The sequence below is a fragment of the Podospora pseudopauciseta genome, chromosome 4 (assembly GCF_035222475.1).
Source record: "Podospora pseudopauciseta strain CBS 411.78 chromosome 4, whole genome shotgun sequence".
Classification (NCBI taxonomy): domain Eukaryota; kingdom Fungi; phylum Ascomycota; class Sordariomycetes; order Sordariales; family Podosporaceae; genus Podospora; species Podospora pseudopauciseta.
Window position 1 is genome coordinate 3077397 of NC_085894.1, and position 23451 is coordinate 3100847.

The following is a 23451-nucleotide window of genomic DNA, read 5'->3' on the forward strand; positions in this document are numbered from 1 at the left end:
TAGATCGAAAAGGGGGGTGTTGCTGTCACTGCGGGAGCATGCCACTCAAGCTGTGACGGGACGAAACACTCAAATCGAGCCAAATCCCAGATGGGCATTCGACTGTGAGGGGGAGGCTCATACAGCCTTGTCAAGTCTTTTGGCTTCCGTCTGCCGCTGGCCCTCACGGCCCGCGTTTGGCACCTTTCCGACCCTCCTTCCCCAGGTCCGGCGTCATCTCCCTGGCCAAGACCAGTCTTGGTAGACAAGCTAGCAAAATTGCTTGCAGCCACCCCGAAATGCCTCGATATGCCCTTTGCAAGTGTTTTTTGAGAGGCTCTCTGCCTGAGCCTCATCATTGTCAATGACATTGGGAAATGATGGAACTTGGTGGAGGTCAACTAACAGCATCGAAGCCGATGTGCCTTTTCTGGATTTTGCTGGATGTCGCCGCCGTCCTACCGGCGTTTTACACACCACCACAGCCTTGTTTATCTGAGCCCCGCGAGCATTTGATTCCTCGACAGTGCCGCCAAGTGGCCACTGCGAGGCTCTCCTGTCTTCCGCTATTGGCTGCCTTGACCTGTATGAGAACCCCCAACGCAGCTGCACGACTTCCTGCTCAGCCCAGGTCGATGTATCGGCCTGGAGATAGACGGACCACGTCAATCGTCTTTGATCTGCAGAAAGACAGCCGCCGGTCCGTCTATATCACTTCGTGTATGGCCGCCATTGACCAAGTGGACGATGAAGAAGACAACCAGTTCAAGATCGTCGTCTTCTCATCCAACAGAAACAACACATCATTCCTTCGACAGCCTCGTACGTGTGGTTTGTTCAAACCTAGAAGTTCTGAAAGACAATCGTGTCAAATCAGCAACCATCCCATTTTCAATCAGACTCGCCACTTGCTGCCCATCATGACGAAGCCGTGGGAACAATACCGTGAGATCATCATAGCGGAGTACCGGGACAACAGGAAGCCACTCCATGAGGTCAAGAAGCTTATGGAGCAGCAGTACCGGTTCAAGGCGTCGTATGTTGCCCTCCCTCGGTCCTTTGAGATGTGGTGATTGTCCGTCCCTACGGATCATCATCTGATCTTGTGTTCATGGCGTCACATACGTTAGATGAATATGATATTCTGACCATTCTTAACAGTACCCGGGCCTATCGATCGCGGTTCGACAAATGGGGCATCCAGAAGTATTCTCGTCGCAGGCGTGGGAATTCCATGGGTGAGGACGGGGAAGGAGACGACACCCGATATCTTTCGCCTCATCAAAGCCCAGAACTCGAAGACAACAGATACCAGGCAAGCTCGCCAGCCATGACCCCAGGCGACCTGTACCACCCAGGATCCAGCGCGACGACACATTCGAACGAGTACAGAGAGTGAGTCTTTTGGTTACTGGAAGCTCCATGCTCCAGAAATTCCCGACCATTTTGCCCATATTTGGATAGCTAATCTCATCCCGTTAGCCCTTTCATCAAGCCAGAACCCACAGTCCAGTACAGCCAATACAGCATGATGCCCATCCATCCGAGTGCCGAGGCAAATACCCACCTGTCACCCATCTCATACAATACATATTCGCATCACCAGGCCATTGGTTACCCATCTGACCAGATGTCCACCTATCATCACCGAGCGGGCAATGCTCTTGTCTCGGCCCAAGCCTCGCCAGATCCCCAGAGCTACCAGGAGCCGTCTGCCGCCCACATGACCTATGGGTACTCATTCGACTACTCCAGGCACTGAACCCTGATCGCTTCCGGTTTCTACATGTTTTCCCACAACACTTCCAACTTCCTTTGCATAAGTCATGTCTCTGATTTCGGTGTCAAAACCTTTTGTATTATTAAACTGGTGGTTTCGCAGCCAGGCGGCTCGGGGCAGGTGATCCGCGGAAACAGGACGCGCAGAATAATTCGACAGAAGCGACAGCAAGTTGTGAGCTACTCGGAGTCCAGGGGACAAAACTTGTTTCATTCTTTGACGTTTGTGGCGGCATTGAGCTGTTTCTGGAGCAAATCGGGGCTGGTGTGATTTTTTCCATAGTAGAGTGATAGTCATAGATTCAATCGTCGTTCTTAGTCCTCTTCGATGTCTTCCACACGGCGGTTGTTCCTCTCCCTCTTGATGTTGTTTGTGCGTCCAATGACTATGCTCGCATCGGGGTCGTCATCTTCTTCCTCCTCCTCTTCAACATCTGAGGTTGCGTCGGCATTACGTCTCGAAGCCTCTGCCACTCGCTTCATTTTCCGAAGCATGACTTCGTCTGGATACAAGTCGGTGATTGTCAAGTCCTAAAGAGCAAAAATTAGTATGGGTAGGAAACTCAACACATAACGTGGACATGGACCCGTACCTTTGAGCAGCCCGGAACAGGGCATTGTGCCTTGCCACCGGAAGATCGGATGAAAGACATGATGGCATCTTTCTCAAAGGTGTGCTTGCACTTGTGATTGCTAAATGGCGTTTTGAAGGCCTGCAATGACAAGGGGCACTTGAGGTCAACAATTTCACGCTCGACAACAAGATCGTCATCCTCCTGAATGTCGGCGACATTCTTGACTGGGTTGCCATCCTCGTCAAACCAAGTGGAGGGATCCGGCAGCGGGATCTCGTTGTCGGGGTGCATGGCATCATGCCACGTCCTCTTGAAAGGAATGTAGTCGTTGTGGACAGCATACTTATCGTAAGCAGATAATCTGGAGTACTCTATCATCTTGACCTTTCGAGCTGTCCTTAGAGCATCGATGACACCAACGACTGGGGGCACATCCTCAGCCTCGTCCACCTCTTCGTCGTCGCCGTCGTCGTCGTCGTCGTCATCGTTGGCAGGGCGCCGTTGCTGCCGTCTCTCTTTTTTAGGTTTCGGTTCAGGTCGAGGCTGCTGAGCCTTGACTGTCACTACCACGGACTCAAGAACTGTTTTGGTATCTTCGAATTCGGCACGACAGTCTATTACACGCCGCAAGGCTTGTTCGGATTTGTCTGTCAGTGTGCTGATGGTTGCCTCCAGCTCAGCGACATATTCTTCGAGCTCTCTTTCAGCCTCGCTCTTGTCGTCGACACCTTCTGATCGACGCTTCTCCACATGCCGAGCGAGTTGCCTTCGCCGTTGAAAGAGCAGATCGTTGATACTGCCGACAGCCTTGATCAGGTTCTTTGAACATTCGTTGAGGTGTTTTTCGTACTGCCTCGCATCGCTGTCATTTCGCTGAGCGGCGACCAGCCTTTCCAATTTCGATTTGTTTTCATCGTTCATCGGAAATGCCGGTGGCTCATACTCGGGCAGGGAGACGTCGTCGGACCCGACCGACGTAGCTGGTGCTGGCTCAGAGGGCCGCGAGCGTTGCAGTAGACGTGGCATGGTCACCTTGGAAGTTGTGGGGTCCGATAGACAAGATCACCGAGTTATGGTTTCCTAGAGCGCTGAATCGTGGTAAAGTAAGTCGACGGACTCGAGTTCAATCACTGTCGTGTATCCCGAAATTGTTTGGCCTTATTCTGTCGGGTAGAACCCGAGCGCGGCTGACTGCGTTTATCGGTTCAAGAAACAAGATAGACGGGGGGTTCGCCGAGGACTGGAGATCGGAACAAATCAGATATTTGACGGCTTCTGGAAAAATCGGTACTTTTTCGTTCGTCGATTGATTGATTGAGGAACTGGGAAGCTGAAAACGCGTGTGCAACGATACTCTCAGGCGCGTATGCCCCGCCCCTGCCAAAGTGATTTCTTGGCCCAGATAAGGTTTGGCTGCCAAGAGGGATGGACCCCGCAAGCCACCTTACCAGATGTGGCTTAAATCCCCTCCATCGGGCAGTGTCATTGGCAGGGATGGTCGGCTGTCGGAACTGACCGAGAGCCTGGGCCCTCCCCGTTGGTTGAGTTGCACCGCTGTCAACCTCAATTGGCCGAAGGTGAAGCAACTGCCAGAATCCCATGTCATCTTCAGCCTCATGTCGATGGAAAGCCGAGACCTCGGAGCTGCTTCTGACGACATCGCGCTGCTTCACCATCCTGAATTGTACCACGAACCAGGTGTACGGAATAAGGCAAGGTACTGATGAAAAACGTGAAGGCTGCCTCTTCCGGCACCTGTCTCAGCCTGCCCATATGAGAGGCCCGAGACACTCATCCCACAACGCCGCCGCCATCACCAAAAAGCAAGGGCGCGGCGAAGGTCGGTCGATTCTTCGATTTCTTTCGCTTCCGTTCCCGCCGTTTCCCCCGTCGCTTCATCTATCGAGAACTGCGATCCGCTCGCCTGTCGCGCGACCGACGGCACACTGACAGTTTACCGTCATCTCTTTGTGCGCTCACCACCCGTCCCCGCCTGATCGAAGCGTCGGTCCGACCAGTTCTATTGTGGTCGTGTCGTTTGATAGATGCCCAGATGTGCAACAGCCATGTCCCGTGCGTCGTGATACCCTAGCTGCGCTGTCGAAAAGGGCGGCCAACCTCTTGTTGTTGATATCGCCGATTCCATCAGACAGAACTGCCAGCGCCGAGTGTAGTCAAAGTCAGCTTGTCACCCGCTCACCTCTCACTCCTGGGCTGGGCCATGTGACATTGTGATGCACGGCGCCTGCCTTTATGCATCTCATATCTAGGAAACAAGGCAGAAGATCCAAGCCTTCGTGGAGGATGGCGGTCTACATTCCCCGTCTGTCATGCGGCTTGTTCCGCCATGCTGTCCTGCTAGAGAAGAAGATCTGTGATGGCTGACCTGCCTGAATTGCTCAGGCTCGTATTCAGTGCCAATACCATGGTCAGCTATGGCTGGGTTGGCACGAGCTCCCCCCAAGGGTCAATCGAGAGCTCTTTTCAGCAGCTCAGAGTGAAAGTGCCATATGCGGTGAACAATGTGGGTCGATGCCGGACTTCTATCCAGCAGCCATAGGCCATACGGATGGTTTGCGGTGGTGGAGCGCTGGCGCCGTTTGTGAGCGTTGCCTTTGACGAAGCGTGGAACCAATTCCTTGGGCCGATCCAAGGCTAAAGCTCGATGGCCCCAGATCTGGATGAGAACCGTTTTGCTGCAGCGATCGCCGAGCCCATCAGCGCAACCCTCGTCGTCATTCCCGCAGCGCCCTCACATTCCACCCCTGCCAATGACCTGTTTTGCTCATCACGCAGCAGGACACTCTGTCAGTCGTGCAGAGGTGCGATTTCCCGCTCCTTGGCTGTCGCTTCGCGCGCTTCCGGGGGGCCGACGGACAGAAGAAAGCATGGCCTGAGGTGCAGATGCTGTTGTTCTGTTTTCCCTATCTTCCCCTGGTGGGAAATCCTGGTGGGAAACACCGGTAATGGATAACTCCAAGCTCCCCTAGTCCCCATCGGGACCCAATACTTTCTCGCTCTCACGGCGTTCACTCCTCAGGGCAGGGGTCTAGGGTGGAGGGTCCATTGGGTCCAGATCGTCAAGCACCCGCATGGCTGGGGCTCTTAGACCGTCCTTTGAGATCACTCCGATCACAACAGCTGCCGATGCATTCAGCGATCAGGGACATGCATCGAAAGCACCAAATTCGCTCCCCTGGCCTGCTGGCCCCTCCAATATGGGCCAAAATGCCACCCTGGGCCACGTAGGGGACACAGCGACTCGGTCAGCTCAGTATGGGTTTTTGGGATCGTGATTCATCCAACGGTGTCGGCCCTGGGACAGTCCCTCTTTCCCTCGTCCCCCGCGGCAATTGGCCCATGGCCTGTTGTTCTCCGGGCCTGTGCCTGGCGATATAGTTTTGGTTCTTAGTTTCCTTGCCCATCTGCTCATCTGAAGCTCGGGAAGCTTTGGCCGCCTTGTCACAAACCTTCCGTCATCCCGTCCGATTTCACACGGCCCCCGTCCCTGCCAACAAACCTCCGTGGATCTCGATTCCACGCAGATTTTGTGGTCGCCTTACCCAGACCACTGGACCATGCTTTTGTGTCGGAGCACCACCGTATTGACCTCTTGATTAAATATCTTCATGCTCCGTTCCTCAATCCATCATCCCCTTCTCCTTTGTTCGCCAGCCCACAATCAACATCATCATCACCCAGACCAAGAGCCCAGCGCCCTGCTTACAAGTCAACAAGAACAAGTGACGGCACAGGTTACACAGCGGGTTCCCTAACCCATTTGTCAAGCCATCATCCAGCACACGAACAGCGAGTCCTCGGACATATACCCAGTCACCCACCTTTACCTGGATGTCTTGTTAGTGAAGGGGACTTTTACTCGTTCCAGAACCAGCCTCGTACACCACAGTGCCACTAGCTTTCAAATCCACTGTGACGCCCAGCATGAGCAACCAGGTCAATACATGGGAAGGCAACTCGTGGGAGGGTCGTGCTATCGAGGTAGACAGCATTCTAGATCCTGATTGTCCGCCCCTGCTTACCAGGTTATTCTAGCACTATGGTGGCCGGCAGTTGGACACGCAAATCTACGATCCCATCATCTTTCCTGGGTTGTATTCCAACAGCGGTCTTGACATCATGTCGGTGCTGGTTCGTATTCCCTGACCATCTGCCTAGCTCGGTCTCAGATCATTAACAATGTGTAACAGATCTCTCTCCACTCAAGACCAAACCCCCAGGTGGACATTGGAGCTGTCGACATGTCGTGCCCCATCATCGTCTGCGACCTCTTGCGACCCGATCAGCCCATCATCTACGCATCAGACTCCTTCCTGGAACTGACAGGATACAACCGACCAGAGGTACTGGAGAGAAACTGCCGGTTCATGCAGGCCCCTGGTGGGCAAGTCAAGCCCAAATCGGCACGAAAATATGTCGACGAAAAGACAATCAAGAAGATGCGGAAATCGGTCGACCGGAACTCTGAGCTGCAGATCCCAGTCATCAATTTCAAGAAAGATGGTCAAAGATTCACCAACTACCTGACCATGATTCCGCTACAGTTCAACAGCCACCAGTTCAACATCTCGGTCGGGTTTCAGTGCGAGATGGACGGATGAATCGAGCTTTCGAAATAGAGCGATGCCACGATGAGACATTCACCAGCAACCACATCATCGAGATTCGCTCAGGATCATTGTTTTCTTATTCAAATTGTGTCACACAGCAGGGATCGGCGTTCCGGATGCATCGAGCGACAATCTGATTTTTGTCTTTGCTTTTCTTCTCTGTTAAAACAAGGTGCTTTTAGGCATTATGATACCCCATTGACAGGGTCTACACACGACCCTTTCTCTCCAGCTTCTATTGATTTGCAGGGTTTTTACTGCAAGTAGGGACGGGCGTCTGGTTCTTATTTACTACATTTTTATTCGACATGTACACATTACTGGTGTTTTTCCTTGGGAGCAAAGACGTTAAGGGTACAAACGAACCAGACACACAAACATGGGAAGGCGTTACGGCTTGAATGGATTGGTACGACTCCTAGAATATGGAAGCCGTACATGGCCGATTTTGGAAATGGTCAGGGGACTTTTTTAGCATTGGAATGGGAAATACGTTCAATGGCAGAAACAGACAGCTGGATGGGCGGAATATGGATGATAGGCCTTTGTATTCTCACCGATATGATGGGAGGGGTCGTTGCTACTCGGGATACGGGATACATGTACAACTAGGCAAAATCGAGCTGTCGTTACTGGCATTATCGCCAGTGATAGAACCTTGTCCCGGAACAATGCTGCCAGAATGAAATGTGCCAGTAGATCTCTGTCGCTGACCGCCAGACCTTACTCTCCTAAAGGTGTAGCTTTTGGATATCCCGTCATGTGGCCTGGACAATGGCTCAAAAATGCTGGTAAAAAGAAGCAAGAACAATCAACTGCCGAAAGCCCCTCTCCGACGCCATCGGCGGACGAAACCGTCCGCTCTCAGTCTTGCTCCCCTGACCAACCCCCCTGATCATGTATCCACCCCAGCTCAGTCATGATCGCACCCTCAACATTCCCTCTTGCGATCACTCACATCCCAAGCAAAAAGCCAAGCTCAGCAAAACCGTTTACATCTCGCTTTTGACTTTCTTTTTCTGATCTCAGGTTATGCAAGACGTAATTCCTCTTTTCCCAAGAGAAAAAACACATCACGGAGAACTAAGCCGGACAAGTCACTTCCCGGGGTCCCCGACACACGTTTTCTGTGGTTATTATTCCACCCTTCTCCCTTACATCTTTCGGTGTCCAGAAGCGGGAGCAGCCGATACGACTTACCATCGAGTGGAAAAAGCATGACGCGGGAAACATGAGAAATAACCAAAATCAGGCTTGGCGATCATGGAAGTTGATACCAGCTGCGATGATCAAGGAAACTGTTAGGCCAGCGCAGAAGAGATGGCAAACACGGGTCGGCACTTGAATGGATAAGCACAACCTGTATCTGCTGGCAGAAAATTGAGGGAATTACTGTAGCAGCCCTCGCTGTTTGCCGGGTGATGGGGTGACAGTGACGGCTAGGTACGTTAGGCATAATGGTCTGATGACTGATCATAGGGGGGAAGTACGTACGTCAATCGCACTGCACTGGCGAGCAGGGGGGTGAAAGGCAAGGTTGATAGGGGAGCTGTTCACGCAGGACAGTGACGTTTCAGCTACAAGTGTCTGGATATTGAAGTTGATAAAAAGGAGCAAAACTGATAGGGGTAGACCTATTGTGGTAGTTTGATAAGGGTGTGCTTGGGGAGGCTGACGTCAAATGTTTTGTTTACACTTGTAGGCTATAACCCCAACCCTTGGTTTACCCCCTTTTGCCCCTTTTCCCATGCCGAGACTTCCGCTTACCTCACCTCCTTCGGCGGGTGTCCCCGCTTTCTCTCTCGTATTCCCTTGGTCTTGCTTTCTCCTTCTTTTCGTGTTGTTTTCAGCACCTCCACTGCTGAAACGTAATGGTTACCATAGCCGCACCACTCACGTCTTTGAGAACATCTTCAAGTTACCCCAGCTAATCTTGACGGGTCGGCTTCCACCTTGAAACTGACAGCCCTTTCTTCTCATTCTGGCGGGCTCTTTAATCCTGTACAGTCGCAGAAAGATCCGAGATACCACAACGCAAATGCGAGCCATCGAAGGCCATTTTCCTCGCCTCACACTGACTGTTCTGTCCCACCTACAGCTCGCACTTGCAAACGGCAAGCGAGCGATCGATCTTTCCACCTACAGGTCTCCTCGTCTCTCACCAACACAGCTACACACAGTTGATCATCCGATGCCATCCATCGCTCCTTCACACTCCTTTACCGCAACGAAAAGAGAGAAGAACCGATACCTCTCCCTCGACATCTCCTCGCCCGCATCTCATTCAAAGACATCACATCGACAGCCAAGCCGAAGGAATCTTCTCCTAAGCACCTGAGCGACAAAAATTCCCACCCACGCCACACTCGTCGACCCGTTTCACCTCCCTCCCTCCAAGAGACCCATCAGACCCATCCTATCTATCCTACCAAGCCTGTCCAGCAAAGCAACTAGGTCGATCGCATACCTCTGCCGATCTACAAAAACCTCCGTTGCCAGATATCCTCTCCAACCTACCCAACTTACTTGACTGCTGTCGATCGCATAAATGTGACAAGACTGACTGTATGATCACACCATCATCTGCTCAAGCAGCTACAGCCTCTCGACTACAAGAAAGCGACTGTCAGCTACCTACCAACGACTGACAATCGACGATGTGCGGTTAGTAATCATATTCTCGCACACTGACAAAGAGTCGGTAGCACTTTTCGTAAGGTAACAGGAGATGATCGATTACCAGGCCATTCCCAGTTGGCAGGCACGAACAAGAACGGATGAGATTTTGGCCACTGCTGTTTTACCTTATTGGAGATTACACAGTGGTGAGAATAGGTAGGTAGGTTAGATAGGTAAGGCAGGTAAGAAGAAAGAAAGATTTGTTTGTGCGGCAGGACTGGAGTGTAGGCGCGAATGGGGATGATGTCAGGCAGGCAACAAGCTGCGATCGGTCCTTCATAGGTCTGTTTTGCTCTCGTGGTTAGCTCTCTTGCTCTGGAATTGGTTAACCTGGGGTACTCCAATCCGTATAAATTCGATTCGGTTTGCTAGGCAGACTTAGGGTAGGTCCTTCGATAGTTAAGAGGCATATTTGGCTAGACTATCGACTGAGCTGTCTACCTATAGAGCTGGAATCAAGGTCGAGAGGTGATTGTCGCTAAACTTATCGATAAATCACTCGATTAAGTCATCGAATGAACTTCTAATAGAGATAACATGGAGACTGACGATCAGGCTGTCGATTGAGCTCTTTGGTTGAGCTGTAATTACTAGTCAAGTAAGCCTGCGGTTGTCAGGCTGCCTGTTGGCTGTGGTGTCTATCGATTAGCTTCAATCAATTGGATTAGATACCTAAGGTAGTCTATCGATTGAGCTGCCATCGATTAAGCGGTCTGCCGATTAAGCTGTCTGCCAAGTGATTTGCTGTCGATTGAGCTGTCTGTCGGTTGAGCTGTCTGTCGATTAAGCTGTCTGTCGATTGAGCTGTCTATTGATTGAGATGTCTATTGATTGAGATGTCTATCGATTGAGCTGCCTGTCAACTCAGTCAGTCGGTTGAGGTAGTTATTCTGAGCAGCCCTTACCGCTTTCTTATTCTCTCCATTAACCAGCCTATTATTCAGGGCTTGCTGGACTTATCAGCTTAATAAAGGACCATCGGCTACTTTAGCACTGCCAGCTAGATACCTAGGTCGCATTTTATTCCTTCATCAACACTACAGTTACTTATTTTGTTCGATCGAAGTGTTTTACAATGGCTAGTTAAACTGCGGAGGATGTCGTCGATCCGGTGCTGGGTCCTTTTGGCGATAGAGCTGTCGATTACTTTAGCGATTGATCAAATATCTCGACAAGATAGCTAATAATTCTTTGAACTAATGTTGTCGGTTGCTTCAGCGGCCAAGTCCCCATCATCTCACCAGTTGAGACTTATCTTAAAGTACCGTAGTCTACTAAGTACCTAGGTTACCGAGTTAATCGTCGATTCAATTTACTTTATAGTTCATCTTTGATGATTGTAGGTCGCACACTGCTATTTACTAAAGCTCCATATACCCTCATTACCCTCCTCCACATCCTTCACACCACAAAGTCGCAGCGAGTGTTCTGTTTAACGGCTATTTATTGTCTTGTTCATTCTAGTCATCATCTCATCTACCCATCAACCCCTCTTTATCCCCCTCAACTCAGCGTAAAACTATTCGACACCCCCTCAAAAGCCTTAATACTCCCAATCAACGGCTTCGAATCACCATGATACCTCACCCTATACGTCCCCGCACTGTCCTCTGTCGCGCTCGTCTCCCAGGTAATCGTCACCTCGCTGTGCCCCAAAGCCCAGTTCGTCCTCTTCCAAGTATACACCAGCTTCCAATCCTCATCACTCAGCACCCTCGTCCACTGCCCATTGACCTGCTTCTCGACCGCGGCATACGTCCCCTCAAGTCTCAAGTTGTTCCTCGGGTTCGCACCCTGGAATCGAACACTCACTGCCTGACCGCGGGTGTACGACGCAGCAGGCTGAGTGAGGACGGCCCCGAACTTCTTCCCGATGGGCTCGGCGTCAAACGCGACGCCAGTGATGAAGCTGAGCGAGTTTTCGCGGTTGTCTGGGGGTGCTGGAGAGCCGAAAGTCGGCTGGGAGCTGGAAGACGATGAGAGATACGGCAGGCCGCGGAGGGTGAGGTTGACAAATGCGGGGAGCGCCCACTGACCAAAGAGAGTCGAAGCTCCTTCGTATCGCTGGATCTGGTACTCCTCTGGGGTTGTCAAGTAGTGGGAGTAAGTGTTTGCTGGACCTCCCAATACGACGTAGGGTTCGGTTCCCAAGGACAGCTCAGAAGCAGCCGCGTTCTTCACAGCAGCCTTCCACCTTCTGCCAGCCATGGTGGTGACTTCGACAGGGGAGACAACGATGATGAACTGCCCCACACGGAAAGATTGAATATCCATAATGTTGGGGCTCCAGGCATAGGGGACATCCATCTCGCCTACGTTGAGGAGGACAGGCTTGGGCTGTTGGCAGGCCTTCTGTTGGGGAGAAGGCGCCTTGAGCAAACCACCGACAACAGACCAGAACGGGTTGTTGGGCGCACCGGAGTCGCCCTGGGTGAAGTCAAATGCGCCGGGCCAGTCAGACGTGCCGGCAGCAAAGGAGTGTCCCAACGCAGCAGGGCAGGTTTGCACGAGAGTGCCGTTGGCAAGGGGAAAGGTGTAGTAGCGCATATCCTGGAAGTAGTGGAACGAGCGGACAGAGGCGCCTGTGACAGGAGTCGATGAAGAAGCAAGAGAAGTCTAGAGCTGTCAGTTCAAAGAACCTGCTGACGTCGCCAAAAGAAAACTCACATAGAGACTCTTAGCCCCATCAAACTGCCTCTGCGCAATAATCTCACAGCTCGCCACCCCCAAATCCAACTTCTCAAACGCCGGTCCCCTCGCCCGACAAGCCTGGCTCTTCCCATCCGCACACGTACTCGTCTCAAAATCGCACATCTGCCCGGACCCATCATCACACCAAGCGCCCAACACATTCGGCGACGAATCCCCCATATTTGCCTGCGAAAACCCAGCCACAAACCCTTCGGCAACCGCACTGTCACCCCTCACGCTCCTCTCAAAATAATAAGCCGCCAACCCCTTGTTATCCCCCGTCACATGGGTATTATTCCCCTGCATTGAAGTAGGATGGACCGGAAACCAAGTCAACACCCCGATATTCTTCCCATCCGACGCCCTCTGGAACCTCAACAACGTCATAATCTTTTCCACACTGTCATCCCCATACTGAGCCCGTTCCGCGGCAGGGTTGGCCAAGTACGAGTACAAACTCCGGTTGATGTTTGCGTCTTCGATTCTGGTGGTGCCAAAGTCGAGGTAACCCTCCTGAAGGCCCTCGTGCGCCCGCTTGACAGCCAAAATGGCGCCGTCGACGATAGCCTTGTAACTCTGCTTGTCGAAACCCAAGCTCGTGATTTGGGGGAGCAAGTAGTTGAACCAGGCTCCGGGACCAGAATGTGAATGTGTGCCGGTAACAGCCACATTGCCGGCTTTGTACATGCTGTACCCCGTCCCTTGGGCAGTGATGCCCTCCAAAATCCCACGGCGGACGGCGGTGTCGCCAGACATGGTATCCAGAACAAGGTAAACAAACCGGTTGGCGGGGTTGGACACCTCCCCGATGATGAACGCGCGAGCGTACAATCGTTGGCGGAGACCAGTACCAGTTTGAGCTGTGTCGGCGTAACCAGCAAAGTTGATCTCTACCACCGGACCGGTGATATCTGCTTTGCCCACACCAATAAGATACTTGTCGCCGACTTCTCGTTTTTGGGAGCCATGACTGCTGCTGGGGAGGGCGGTAACTAGCTGCGTGAAGGCAAGAAGAGCGAACAGGAAAATGCTGGCAAACGTGGACACAATAGTCTGTCCTCTGGTTGGCGACATTGCAACTGACTGACTTGACCAGACCGATCGAGCAAACGACCGACTTGGAGAAAGACAGAAAGAGAGGAGGAAGGGAAGAGGTGGTATCCTGCGATAGTGTGGTTGGGGGGAAGCCGTCCACCTTTTAATCCAACCGATCTCCCATGATTCCCCAATCTCGACCACCACCTACCTTACCCGGGCCGCTTCCCCAACGAGATTGGTCCACAAAGTTCCGTGACAGTAACCATAGGTAAGGTAGCTCATACAACCTGTCTCAGTAGCCACTTGCACACGCTGCTTGGAGCTAACAAAAGGCCAAGTTGAGTGTAACCTCCCCCTCCCCATTGTTCAGCTATTCCCGGTCCAACAAGTTCGGGTATCTTCAAAAAAAAGCTAAAAGGTTGTCGATGCATTATTGGTTCCACGACGTGGTAATGTGCCTTCCCCACAAAAAGATATTCCGGGAAGTGGGCAGCAAAATCATCACCATGTTAAGCCCTGCTCAGTAAAAAGGCATGTCGATCGGACGTGTTTTCCACTTATGACAGCCTTGACAGGACACTAGTGAGTCGAGAATGTAACTCTGCTTGCAGCGGTTATCTGTAAGTGCACACACACACATACCTATCGAGACATCATATGGACAAACGTTGCACTTGGTTCCATCCTCCCCTCTGCTCTTCAGCAGCCAACCCCACAGTCAGTCACTCGTTCGTTCTTTCCTTCTCTTTTTACTCCTGCCTCCTATTTCCATCCGCGTGATGCCTTCGCTCCTTCTCCCGCCGAGAGTTCTTGCACTTTTAGTCCCTTCCCAAGACACCACTTGCTCAACCACAAGGAAGCAACTACAGCGGCAGCTGCTCCTGCACCCCTGACAGCATAAACCTATCACCTTAGCGCATTCGCTTCCCGCCCCCCCCCCCTCCCGTCCAATGAACAATACCGCCTGCAGCATCGATCAACACCTTGATTTTTATTGCTTTTCCCGTCTTCGTGGTGTGGAAGTGGCATGTCCGGTGATGCAATCTCGCAGTTCAGGAACCACATCCCATTGGGTGTACCTGCCTCCTTCCCGTCTTCAACAAATCCATTGTTCTTTTTCCAGGTTGGCAGCTGAAGAACAAAGAACCGTTACACTCTCTTAACTGCGGGGACACCCTTCTCCCTTCTTTTGCACAGCGGCTTTCTTCAAAGTGATGTCGTAACGAAAATCCGCATCTAGCCGTAGGCGGCTTGTTACCTACCCTCTGGAAGTGGTCATGCGGATATATAACCCGAATCCGAATTGGTGGTTGACCATCCGAACCCATGCTGTTACCTCTTGTCCCCTTTCGATAAACAGATTTGGTAGATAGGTAGTTATCTGGGTGCCACTCGCTGGTTTTCCCATTTCTAGCGACCAGCCCCGTGTATGCACTCTGTACGCCAGCAGGCTGGTTGTGGTGGTGTCGTGTGGGTGCTAATCTTCAACGTCTTTCTGCCCAAGCCAACCAGATGCTCTTGTCACGGTTTTGTCACCATGGCAGTGGCAAGGGGTGAAATAACTTTTGAAAAAGCGCAACCTATCGGTATTGAGCATCTCGTCGAGAATGACATTTTTTTTCACAGAGTAAAATTAGAATCATCCTCGAAATGTCCCCCCAACTTCTGATCTTCAGTTGGTGGTCGTGCGACTACCAACAACAACCCTGGCCTATATCCCTCCCTACCCCAGCTCCAACCCTTGCTTCGACTGCAAAGAAAGCCAAGTCTCTCCGATGACACCGTCCCTGAAGTCTCGCTTGCGCGACGGGCCAGCGGCGGGGAGGAGGAGGTGCAAACCAACCCCGCTCACAATACCATCACACTCACTTGCTCACGTGGTCTGCATTCGATGGCCAGAAAAATAGTGAGGGTATCACAGCTATTCAATTCCCTCCCATCTTCAGGCGTTCAATCAGCATATACGCTACCGATACAGCACCTCTCTTCCTTCTACAGATCATACACAGCAGCACCACAACAACCGCCAACTTTCCCACAATCCACCCACCCACCTCTTCTCACTTGGACAGTCCCATCTTCGCACTAAGTCAGCATCCTCCTCCTCTTGATCCGTTCCCCACCTTCTCCCTCCTTCCACAGCGGTATAAGATATATGGTATATGTTATAGCAAAAATAAGTAACCGCGCAGGTAAATCTCCTTCTCCTCAGTCAGTCGCTCACCAAACCTTCCAACCTTGTAACATCCATCCATCCCACTCACCACACCCCCCCTCCACCTTTTATCCTCCAAAACCACTTTTCACATCAAACTCCAACTCATCTCACAATTATCAAAACAAAACGAGAATAAAACCACAGGAAATAATAAAAAAAAGCTACTAAAAAGATTTCCCAGCCCCTTGCTATGCTAAAAGCCGTTGCCACCCCCGTCCTTTTCACTCCGATAAGAGAAGAAAAGAGAAGAAAAGAAAGCCACGAAAAAAAAATACGAAGACTATGTAAAGAATGATAAACATGTCCCGCTTAGGAAATATACATGGTGTTATGAATGAGAATGAAGCCCTTGACCCCCCAGAAAAAAGAAAAAAAACTCCCATAAACGCCTCCTTGTCTCGCCTTGTGCAATGAATATGTGTTGTCGCTTCCCATAATCCCTTGTTTCCCCGCCGCCATTTGCCTCATCACTCGGGATGAAGCAGCCCTCCCGTTTCATATACTCGCTGGTATGCTTTTGAAAAAACACACGTGCCCCGTTGTCGTCATCTTTCCCGAAAACAAAGAGAAACCCAAAAAGGAGCCAAACCCCGATTACCCTTCTCTTATACTCCCCTTCCCCGCTGGCCTACCGTCGCTGTTGAAAAGCGAGAAAGAGAAGAAGAAAAAAGACACTTTTCCAGTCCCCCCCTCCCAAGAATCTTTCCCTTCGTGATCGATGAAACCTGTGAAAAACCGTTGAATCGGCAATGTGTGCTGTTTAGGTGGATATACATTGGTGTGTTTGCGTGTGTGTGCATGAGTGTTTATGGTGGCGGTGGTTGGTATCGTTGTGGTATCGAATAAAAAACAGTGCCGCGTCGTCGTGCTGTCCCATGTAGGACTGTCGCTTAGTTCTAGAGACAAGAAAGAAATCCCCGCTTATTTATAGAGGCGGTCGAGCATCATGTCCTTTCCCTGTTACTTATTCTCAGTTAGCTCCGGTGTTGCTGAAAGCACATGCTGGTTCAGATTCCAAGTTGGCCGCTGGGTTCGACTACATTTTCCTGAAGGTTGACAACGAGCTGGTGCAGACAACGCTTTGTTGCGGCGTCATCCCGAAGGACGGCGGCAAAAGTGTTGTCTCGCAGAGGCTCTGGGAGGCACTGACGCAACGCCTCACGGGCTCTCGCATTATCGCTCAACCTGTTGCGCACCTAGTCAGCGTGACGCTGGTAGACAGCGACCAAGGGGTACTCACCTAAGGAAGCACCGCACAACATGCTTCAGGAGCCTAGCCGTTTGCTGTTCGACAAGCTGGCCCACCATGTTGCTCAACACTGTCCCGACCGCATAGAATCGCTCGTATGTGGCGCAAATATAGTTGAGGCCGTTGTCGTCGAGCAGAATCTTCTGGACAATGAAAATCGCCACCGTCTTGCTGAGCTCGGACCCCGTCTCCATGATGCGAAGACAGAGAGGAATGATCTCGGTGGTCAACAGGAAGTTGATCACCTCAGTCGAGTCATTCTTAACCAGCGCACCGATCACTCCCAACGACGTGAGCCGCAAGTATTCGAACGGCCTAGACTTGGAGGTTGTGTTGAGGAACGGATACAGGAAAAGAGGAATATGAGCTGGAGGGTATGTCAGCAAACATATCAAAAAACAATAAACTATAGCCGGCGCGCCTTACCGCTTAAGAACAATGTGCGTGTCTCGTTGTGCGACGCAACACACTGGAGGAGAGCCAGCGCGTTGCACACTCTGTTGGAAGCCGCCGCAGTGAGTTGCGATGGGTTCAACAAGCTGTACACGCTGATGATCTCCTGAAGGAGCGAGGTCATGACGCCTAATGTCACTTGTTAGCCTAAAGTATGCCAGAGAAAAGAGAGGCGAAGATATCCTACCAAACGAGTGCCACAAGATAAGTGCCAACTCGGGTACCTGTTCCCGCTTCTTGCTGAGCTCCAACAAGGCCGCCTCGCGCGTGTTCTCATCAAGCAGATCGGCGATGTACTGCAGTGTCCGTCTATTGTCCTCCGAGACGGACGCATCCAACGAGCTCTCCTGCGCGTGGCTCTGCGCCAGGGCATTGACGCCATTGTGAGCGCCAGCCAGGCGGTTGTGATATTGCTGCTGGGCCACATTCACAGCACCCTGAGCAGCGGCCTGGACGTGGTGCTGGTGCGATGTCTGCTGGTGCATCCAGGCCGAGTCTGCCTGGGGATACTGGTGGTGGCCATATACGTGCGGGTTGGGCATCATCTTGTCGGCGGTGGAAGCGCGTGATTGTGCTGGCGTAGCGAGAGAGGCAGATGAAGACGGGGGTAGGTAGCAGGTAGCGGTTGCGCGATGTGAAATTGTGGAGATAGCAGACAAAGATGGGTATGATGGTTTCTTTTCTGTTATCTAGTATGGCCAGTTTGCTGAGAAGAAGGTGGGACAGTATCGAGAGTGGGCGCGGACGTCATGAGCTGGGTGCTTGTCGGTCGGTGGTTTGTGTGGTTGAGTGGAAGTGTGGTTGGAGGGGTGGTTAAAGATGGGAGTTTCTTGTCGGGCAGGGTTGCTGCTGGGTGGAGGATGCATCGAAGCGTCCAGAGTTCAGAGCCGCACTTTGACGGCGGTTTTCGGCTGTTGAGCACGGGCCACTGTGGGGGATTCTCTCTTGCTCCTTGGCTTGGGCCTATTGGGTTGGGCTGCTCCTTTATCTTGGCAGCCAAGATGGGACTGGCCGTTTGTAAAGCTCGTCCGTCTGCTCTTTGTGTATCGTCCGGAGAATTCCTTCCTGTGTCCGTCTGCAGCAGCTGGTCATCTTCCTCACTTGCATTGCATCATGTGGCCAGGGTTTCTGTCGTCCTATCTACTTGCTCCCTATTCACTTGCTCTCTAATCACTTGCATCCGATCTAGTGTCATTGTAAAAAGCATCTAGTTTAAAATATCACTCCAGAATAGATAGCTAATAGGAAGAAGAGAAATACTGAGAGCTGAACCAGGCCTCAATATAGTAACCTTTTAAAACGCCCAAATCAAATCCCGCCAAACCCGGTGCTCTGGACCGCAGAGACTATCAGACCTCTAGTCTACCCAAGGGATATCTATCTATAGCAACCAGCCCTAGTATAACTCCCAATACCAAAACAAAACAATCAACCATGACACCATCCCAATGCAATGCATCCTCCCAGTCCAATCCCCTTTTCCTTTCCCAAAACTACAAAAATACAAAGAAAACAACCGCAACCCCCCCAAGAAGCAACGCCGAAACAGCCCCAGGATGAGCCTCCTTCATCGCTCCACTCCCAACAACCACAATCGCCGGCCCAGAGCTACTAGAAGAAGCTAAATCGGTGCTCTCGGCCCCCAAAGCGGTGGCGGCAGCCGTTTCAACGCTGGGCGAGTCGTTCATCCCTGCCTGAGCCGCAGCACCAGCAGGTATCGTTCCGTTCCCAGCCGACGTCGTGGCATCGATCGGGTATATTACCGTCAGTTTGAATACTGATGTTGGTGCGCTGCCAGCCGTGTCAGCATTCGTCGGGGAAGGAGTGTTATCAGTCATGGAGGAGGTTATCGGACCTGTTCCGCCGTTGCTACCTTTACCGTCTTTTCCCTCACCCCCACCAGATGCCGTTGACGTGGGCGCAGGACGCCTGTTGTTGTCGTCGTCGCCGTTGGATCCGGCGTCTGTTGTGGTCTTCGAGCCGCCTTCGCTGCAGGTGCTGCATGGGCTGTTGGCGTCTTTGCCCTCGCCGTTGTTGTTCTCTCCGTTTTGGCCGTCGCGATTGCCTCCGTTGCCCATATTGTCCTTGTTGTCCTTGTTGTCCTTGTTGTCCTTGTTGTCCTTGTTGTCTTTGGAGTCAGTGCCGCCAGTGGATGTGCTGTTTCCGCGGCCACCGCCCATGTTGTTACAGTCGCCTCCCGGGCGCTGGCACGGGCTATCAGAGCCGGACCCAGAGCTGCCTCTATCGTCGCCGTTGCCGTTATCATTGTCCTTGTTATTCTTGTCCTTGTTATCCTTATTGTCTTTGTTATCCTTATTGCCCTTGTCCATACCGTCCATGCCATCCTTATTGTCCTTGTTATCACGGTCGTTCTGGTCATCATCACCAAAGCCCCCTCGAGAGCCACCAGATCCATAGTCACGGTTGTTGCCATCTCGGTCCTTATCATCCTTATTCTCACGACCATCATCGGTGCTGCCACGATCTGAACCAGAACCAGAGTCGCCCCTGTCCTTTCCGTCCTTGTTGTCACCACCGTGGATGCTCTCGCAGATATCGCATGGCTCCTTGTTGTCAGATCCCGAGTCACCACCATTGCGCCCACCGTCTCTGTTATCGTCAGAGCCGGCGTTGCCGGAGCCGGAGCCGTTAGAACCGCCCTTGTTGTCGTTGTTCTCGTTGTTGTCCTTGTTATCCTTGTTATCCTTGTTATCCTTGTTATCCTTGTTATCCTTGTTATCCTTGTTATCCTTGTTATCCTTGTTGTCATTATCCCCACCGCCATTCACGCTGTCGCAAATATCGCAGGGCTCATCATCACCGTTTCCATTCCCATTGCCGTTACCGTTATCATTTCCGTTGTCGTTTCCTCTACCGTTTCCATTGTCATTTCCGTTACCATTGCCGTTGTTGTCTTTATTATCACCACCGTTGATCTGGTCACAAACATCACAGCCAGGGTCCGATCCTGACCCTGACCCCGACCCGTTGCCAGATCCTGATCCAGAGCCACTACCAGATCCAGACCCAGATCCCGACTCCGACCCAGAATCAGCTCCAGCACCAGCAGTAGCACTCGCCCCCGCCTCCGCCCCAGCAGTAACAGTAACCGTCACCGTAACCGGCTCAGGAGTAGCCTCACATCCTGCTCCTGCTCCCGTAGTATCAGCGACCATAATCGTCGACACAAACGTAATCGTAGACGTAACCGCCACGTTCGCCTCGTCAGTAACAGTGATGGTAACCTCCTGCGTGAGCGTCGTAAGAGCCCTTGATGCCCCCGCCGTAGCGTTAGCACCTGCCCCAGCACCAGCACCAGCACCAGCATCTCCAGTGCCAACAACCCCCGGGTTAGGGAGGACACCAGGGGCAACGGTAGTGGTGATGACGGTAGGTTGCCCGGCGGCGTCGGTTGTGCTGATGGTGGCGATTGTTGCTGCTGCTCCTGCACCGGCGCCAGCATCGGCGGTAGCGGTGGCGTTTGCTGCTGCTCCGGCCCCGGCATTTGCATCGGCTCCGGCCCCGGCCCCGGCTTCCGCTCCGGCACCAGCACCTGTAGTAGCGGTAGCGGCAGCATCTGCTCCAGCAGTGGCAGTAGCACCAGCACCAGCACCAGCATTCGCGTCAGCGCCCGCACTCGCACCCGCAGAAGCCCCAGCACTAGCATTTGCACTGGCTGCCGCTCCGACATTAGCACCAGCACTGGTGTTAGCATCAGCTCCTGCGTTGGCACCGGCTCCGGCGCTGACAGTTGCTGCTGCGTCTGTCCCAGCTCCGGCATTGGCATCAGCCCCGGCTCCTGCTCCGGCAGTAGCATTGGCGGCAACATCGGCGTCACCCCCAGCGAGAGTAGAAGTGACAGTTGCGACGGCTCCAGCAGCATCAGTTGCTGTGATGACTGTGACAGCTCCTGCTCCGGCTCCAGCAGCACCACCAGCCAAGGTGGAAGTGAGGGTTGCTACCGAGCCGGCGGCATCAGTGGTGGTGATGACTGTCACCGCGGCATCTGTCCCAGCTCCTGCGCTGGCACCGGCACTGGCACCAGCGTTGGCATCAGCACCTGCACCTGCACCAGCTGTAGCATTGGCAGAGGCATCAGCTCCAGCAGTGGCACCCGCTCCGGCAGCAGCGATGGTAGATGTGAGAGTAGCCACCTGACCGTCGCCACCGGTGGTGATGATTGTGGTGACTTGTTCTCCTCCGGCAGCAGCGCCAGCCCCGGCATTCGCATCGGCACCAGCACCAGCAGTAGCATTGCCAGCTGCTCCAGCCTCGGCCCCAGCCCCAGCAGTTGCGTTACCAGCAGCACCGGCCCCGGCTCCAGCAGTGGCAGAAGCATCAGCCCCAGCTGTAGCTGTAGCCGTAGCCCCAGCAGTGGCAGAAGCATCAGCACCAGCACTGGCACCAGCACCAGCCTCACCCCCTGCTCCCGCTCCAGCATTCCCATTAATCGTCTCATTAACCATCACCAACCCACTCCCCACAACCCCACTCGTAACACCACACCCCTCCAAAAAGCCCTGCAAGTCAAATCCCCCCCTCCCCTCCCCCGTCTCACTCCCCGCAATCTCCGCCAAACCAATCTGAACCCCCTCCTCAATAACCAACGGCTGAGGCTGGGTATACAGCATAGTAATCATCATCACCTGCCCCGTCCCATTCCCCCCATTGACCATCATAAACGGCACCAGTGGGTTCGTCTCCGACGTCAACACCGGGTTCTCAAAATCCCGCAGTCTCAGCCCCGACTGGAGGTACGTCAAGGACAACTGTGCTGCTGCAACGAGCGAAGTGGGATCGAAGGCTGCAAAGGAGGAGATATTAAGAGACATGGAGAGACCAACGGCGAGGTAAGTTCTGTTGAGGGCTCCCTGAGGAAAAAGGAGGATTGGTTCTTGAGTGAGATCTACAGGGGGGGTTAGTTATCAGAGGAAGAAACAAAAGGAGTGGAGGAAGGGGGTTATACCGTCAAAGGTGCATTGCCCTCCGGGCGGGAGGATAGTATTCCCGATTTTCATGAGGACATTCTTTGGTTGGGGCGGCTGCTGGGCATCGCCAGCGCCATTTTCACCACCTTGTCCGTTGCCGGCTTGTCCTTGACCGTTGCCGTTGCCATTTCCATTGCTGGATCCGCCACGGAATCTCCCTCTCCATCTACTCCTCCAGCTTTGACCTCTTCCACTGCCGCTGTACCCTCCTCCATATCCACCCCCATAACCACCGCCACCACCATTAAACCCAGGACCGGCAGCGGTAGGGTCAAAGTTCTCCCCGTTTCGACCAGGGCCGTCAACAGCTGTGTTGAATTCGCCATCTGAACCAGGGCCGTCGACATTATTGTTATTGTTGCCATTGTTGCCACTTCCAAACCCAAACCCAAAGCTCCCACCAAAGAACCCACCTCCCGGGGCACGAGAGAAAAGCCCTGCTTGGGCTGTAGAGCCCAAGAGGAAGACGGCAAAAACGGGCAGCAGTTTCATTTTGGGCCGCTATCCCTCTGTTACCAAAGCAGAGATAAGACGATGTCGTGTAATGTCAAGTAGATAAAGAGACAAAAGAGAAAAGTATATCCATAAAAAAAGATGAAGGTGTGTTACCAAGCATAGGGAGAAGAGAAACGTAACTAAATTCCTTCTTGTGATACTTGGTCAATCGCGAATTCAAAAATGCGAAGAGAGAAGAAAACTCTGAATGATGGGATGAAAGGAGAAAGAAAGTCCTGGGGATAGGCCGCCTTGAATATCACCTCACTTAACCTGGATACCAAGCCAAGGTCGACCTGTCGTGACGGACCACTACGCGGACGAAATGGAACAAGCACAAGGTCTTGATACAATCAACCTGGTCAACGGTTGAGAGCCCATTCCTAGCATAGAACTTACATAACGTTCCTTGCATAATGTGAAGATAAAGTGGCGGTCGGCTTGAAGTTGACCCTCGTCTGAGCAACTCTATCTTGCTTTCAGTAGAGACGGAACAGGTTAGATGAGAAGGGCAAAGGACCACAAGTTTGGTACTGGGGACCAGATGGGGACCCCGGCCCGGCCGTCCTGTGATGGGGACTAACAGCACTTGCTGGCATTTGTGCTGTGTAGATGATGGATAACAGGGAGAACGAGTTTCCGTTGGAGACTTCTCCAAAGTATGGCTGTGGGATGT

General features: G+C 52.5%; 6 protein-coding genes across 6 annotated transcripts; 2 read left to right on the forward strand and 4 right to left on the reverse strand.

Moving 5' to 3' along the window:
* Nucleotides 1-99: 99 nt before the first annotated feature.
* QC763_406980 (uncharacterized protein) lies at nt 100-1927 on the forward strand. Its single transcript, XM_062912336.1, has 3 exons — nt 100-1015; nt 1141-1374; nt 1462-1927. The coding sequence occupies exons 1-3, from the start codon at nt 357-359 to the stop codon at nt 1739-1741; spliced, it is 1173 nt and encodes a 390-aa protein (XP_062766058.1). The 5' UTR covers nt 100-356; the 3' UTR covers nt 1742-1927.
* Nucleotides 538-4534, reverse strand: QC763_406970 (uncharacterized protein). Its single transcript, XM_062912335.1, has 3 exons — nt 2352-4534; nt 924-2289; nt 538-831 (listed from the first exon to the last, which is right to left on the reverse strand). Exons 1-2 carry the CDS (start codon nt 3357-3359, stop codon nt 2074-2076), a joined length of 1224 nt encoding a protein of 407 aa, XP_062766059.1. The 5' UTR covers nt 3360-4534; the 3' UTR covers nt 538-831; nt 924-2073.
* VVD (Vivid protein light receptor) lies at nt 4175-10765 on the forward strand. Its single transcript, XM_062912334.1, is given in 6 exon segments — nt 4175-5332; nt 5351-6335; nt 6390-6485; nt 6542-8662; nt 8871-10524; nt 10588-10765. The coding sequence occupies 3 exon segments, from the start codon at nt 6279-6281 to the stop codon at nt 6953-6955; spliced, it is 567 nt and encodes a 188-aa protein (XP_062766060.1). The 5' UTR covers nt 4175-5332; nt 5351-6278; the 3' UTR covers nt 6956-8662; nt 8871-10524; nt 10588-10765.
* QC763_406950 (uncharacterized protein) lies at nt 10743-14098 on the reverse strand. Its single transcript, XM_062912333.1, has 3 exons — nt 14015-14098; nt 12311-13939; nt 10743-12259 (listed from the first exon to the last, which is right to left on the reverse strand). The coding sequence occupies exons 2-3, from the start codon at nt 13406-13408 to the stop codon at nt 11147-11149; spliced, it is 2211 nt and encodes a 736-aa protein (XP_062766061.1). The 5' UTR covers nt 13409-13939; nt 14015-14098; the 3' UTR covers nt 10743-11146.
* Nucleotides 14099-16317: 2219 nt separating this feature from the next.
* On the reverse strand, nt 16318-18265 carry rcd1 (RNA-binding protein, CCR4-NOT complex subunit Rcd1). The gene is made up of 4 exons (XM_062912332.1): nt 17480-18265; nt 17266-17421; nt 16831-17206; nt 16318-16775 (listed from the first exon to the last, which is right to left on the reverse strand). Exons 1-4 carry the CDS (start codon nt 17835-17837, stop codon nt 16598-16600), a joined length of 1068 nt encoding a protein of 355 aa, XP_062766062.1. The 5' UTR covers nt 17838-18265; the 3' UTR covers nt 16318-16597.
* Nucleotides 18266-18785: 520 nt separating this feature from the next.
* On the reverse strand, nt 18786-22973 carry QC763_406930 (uncharacterized protein; the record flags this gene model as incomplete). Its single annotated transcript, XM_062912331.1, has 4 exons — nt 22259-22973; nt 21851-22198; nt 20278-20620; nt 18786-19902 (listed from the first exon to the last, which is right to left on the reverse strand). The coding sequence occupies exons 1-4, from the start codon at nt 22770-22772 to the stop codon at nt 18786-18788; spliced, it is 2322 nt and encodes a 773-aa protein (XP_062766063.1). The 5' UTR covers nt 22773-22973.
* Nucleotides 22974-23451: the final 478 nt, after the last annotated feature.

Bases quoted from the DNA above. Each gene is read 5' to 3' on its own strand.
- QC763_406980 (XM_062912336.1), top strand. From the start codon at position 357: ATGATGGAACTTGGTGGAGGTCAACTAACAGCATCGAAGCCGATGTGC. The intron at 1,016-1,140 runs GTATGTTGCCCT...CATTCTTAACAG, and splicing joins CAGTACCGGTTCAAGGCGTC to TACCCGGGCCTATCGATCGC. The intron at 1,375-1,461 runs GTGAGTCTTTTG...TCATCCCGTTAG, and splicing joins CATTCGAACGAGTACAGAGA to CCCTTTCATCAAGCCAGAAC.
- QC763_406970 (XM_062912335.1), bottom strand. From the start codon at position 3,359: ATGCCACGTCTACTGCAACGCTCGCGGCCCTCTGAGCCAGCACCAGCT. The intron at 2,290-2,351 runs GTACGGGTCCAT...TTTGCTCTTTAG, and splicing joins CTGTTCCGGGCTGCTCAAAG to GACTTGACAATCACCGACTT.
- VVD (XM_062912334.1), top strand. From the start codon at position 6,279: ATGAGCAACCAGGTCAATACATGGGAAGGCAACTCGTGGGAGGGTCGT. The intron at 6,336-6,389 runs GTAGACAGCATT...AGGTTATTCTAG, and splicing joins GGGAGGGTCGTGCTATCGAG to CACTATGGTGGCCGGCAGTT. The intron at 6,486-6,541 runs GTTCGTATTCCC...AACAATGTGTAA, and splicing joins TTGACATCATGTCGGTGCTG to CAGATCTCTCTCCACTCAAG.
- QC763_406950 (XM_062912333.1), bottom strand. From the start codon at position 13,408: ATGTCGCCAACCAGAGGACAGACTATTGTGTCCACGTTTGCCAGCATT. The intron at 12,260-12,310 runs GTGAGTTTTCTT...TGACAGCTCTAG, and splicing joins ATGGGGCTAAGAGTCTCTAT to ACTTCTCTTGCTTCTTCATC.
- rcd1 (XM_062912332.1), bottom strand. From the start codon at position 17,837: ATGATGCCCAACCCGCACGTATATGGCCACCACCAGTATCCCCAGGCA. The intron at 17,422-17,479 runs GTAGGATATCTT...AAGTGACATTAG, and splicing joins TATCTTGTGGCACTCGTTTG to GCGTCATGACCTCGCTCCTT. The intron at 17,207-17,265 runs GTAAGGCGCGCC...CATACCCTCCAG, and splicing joins ACGCACATTGTTCTTAAGCG to CTCATATTCCTCTTTTCCTG.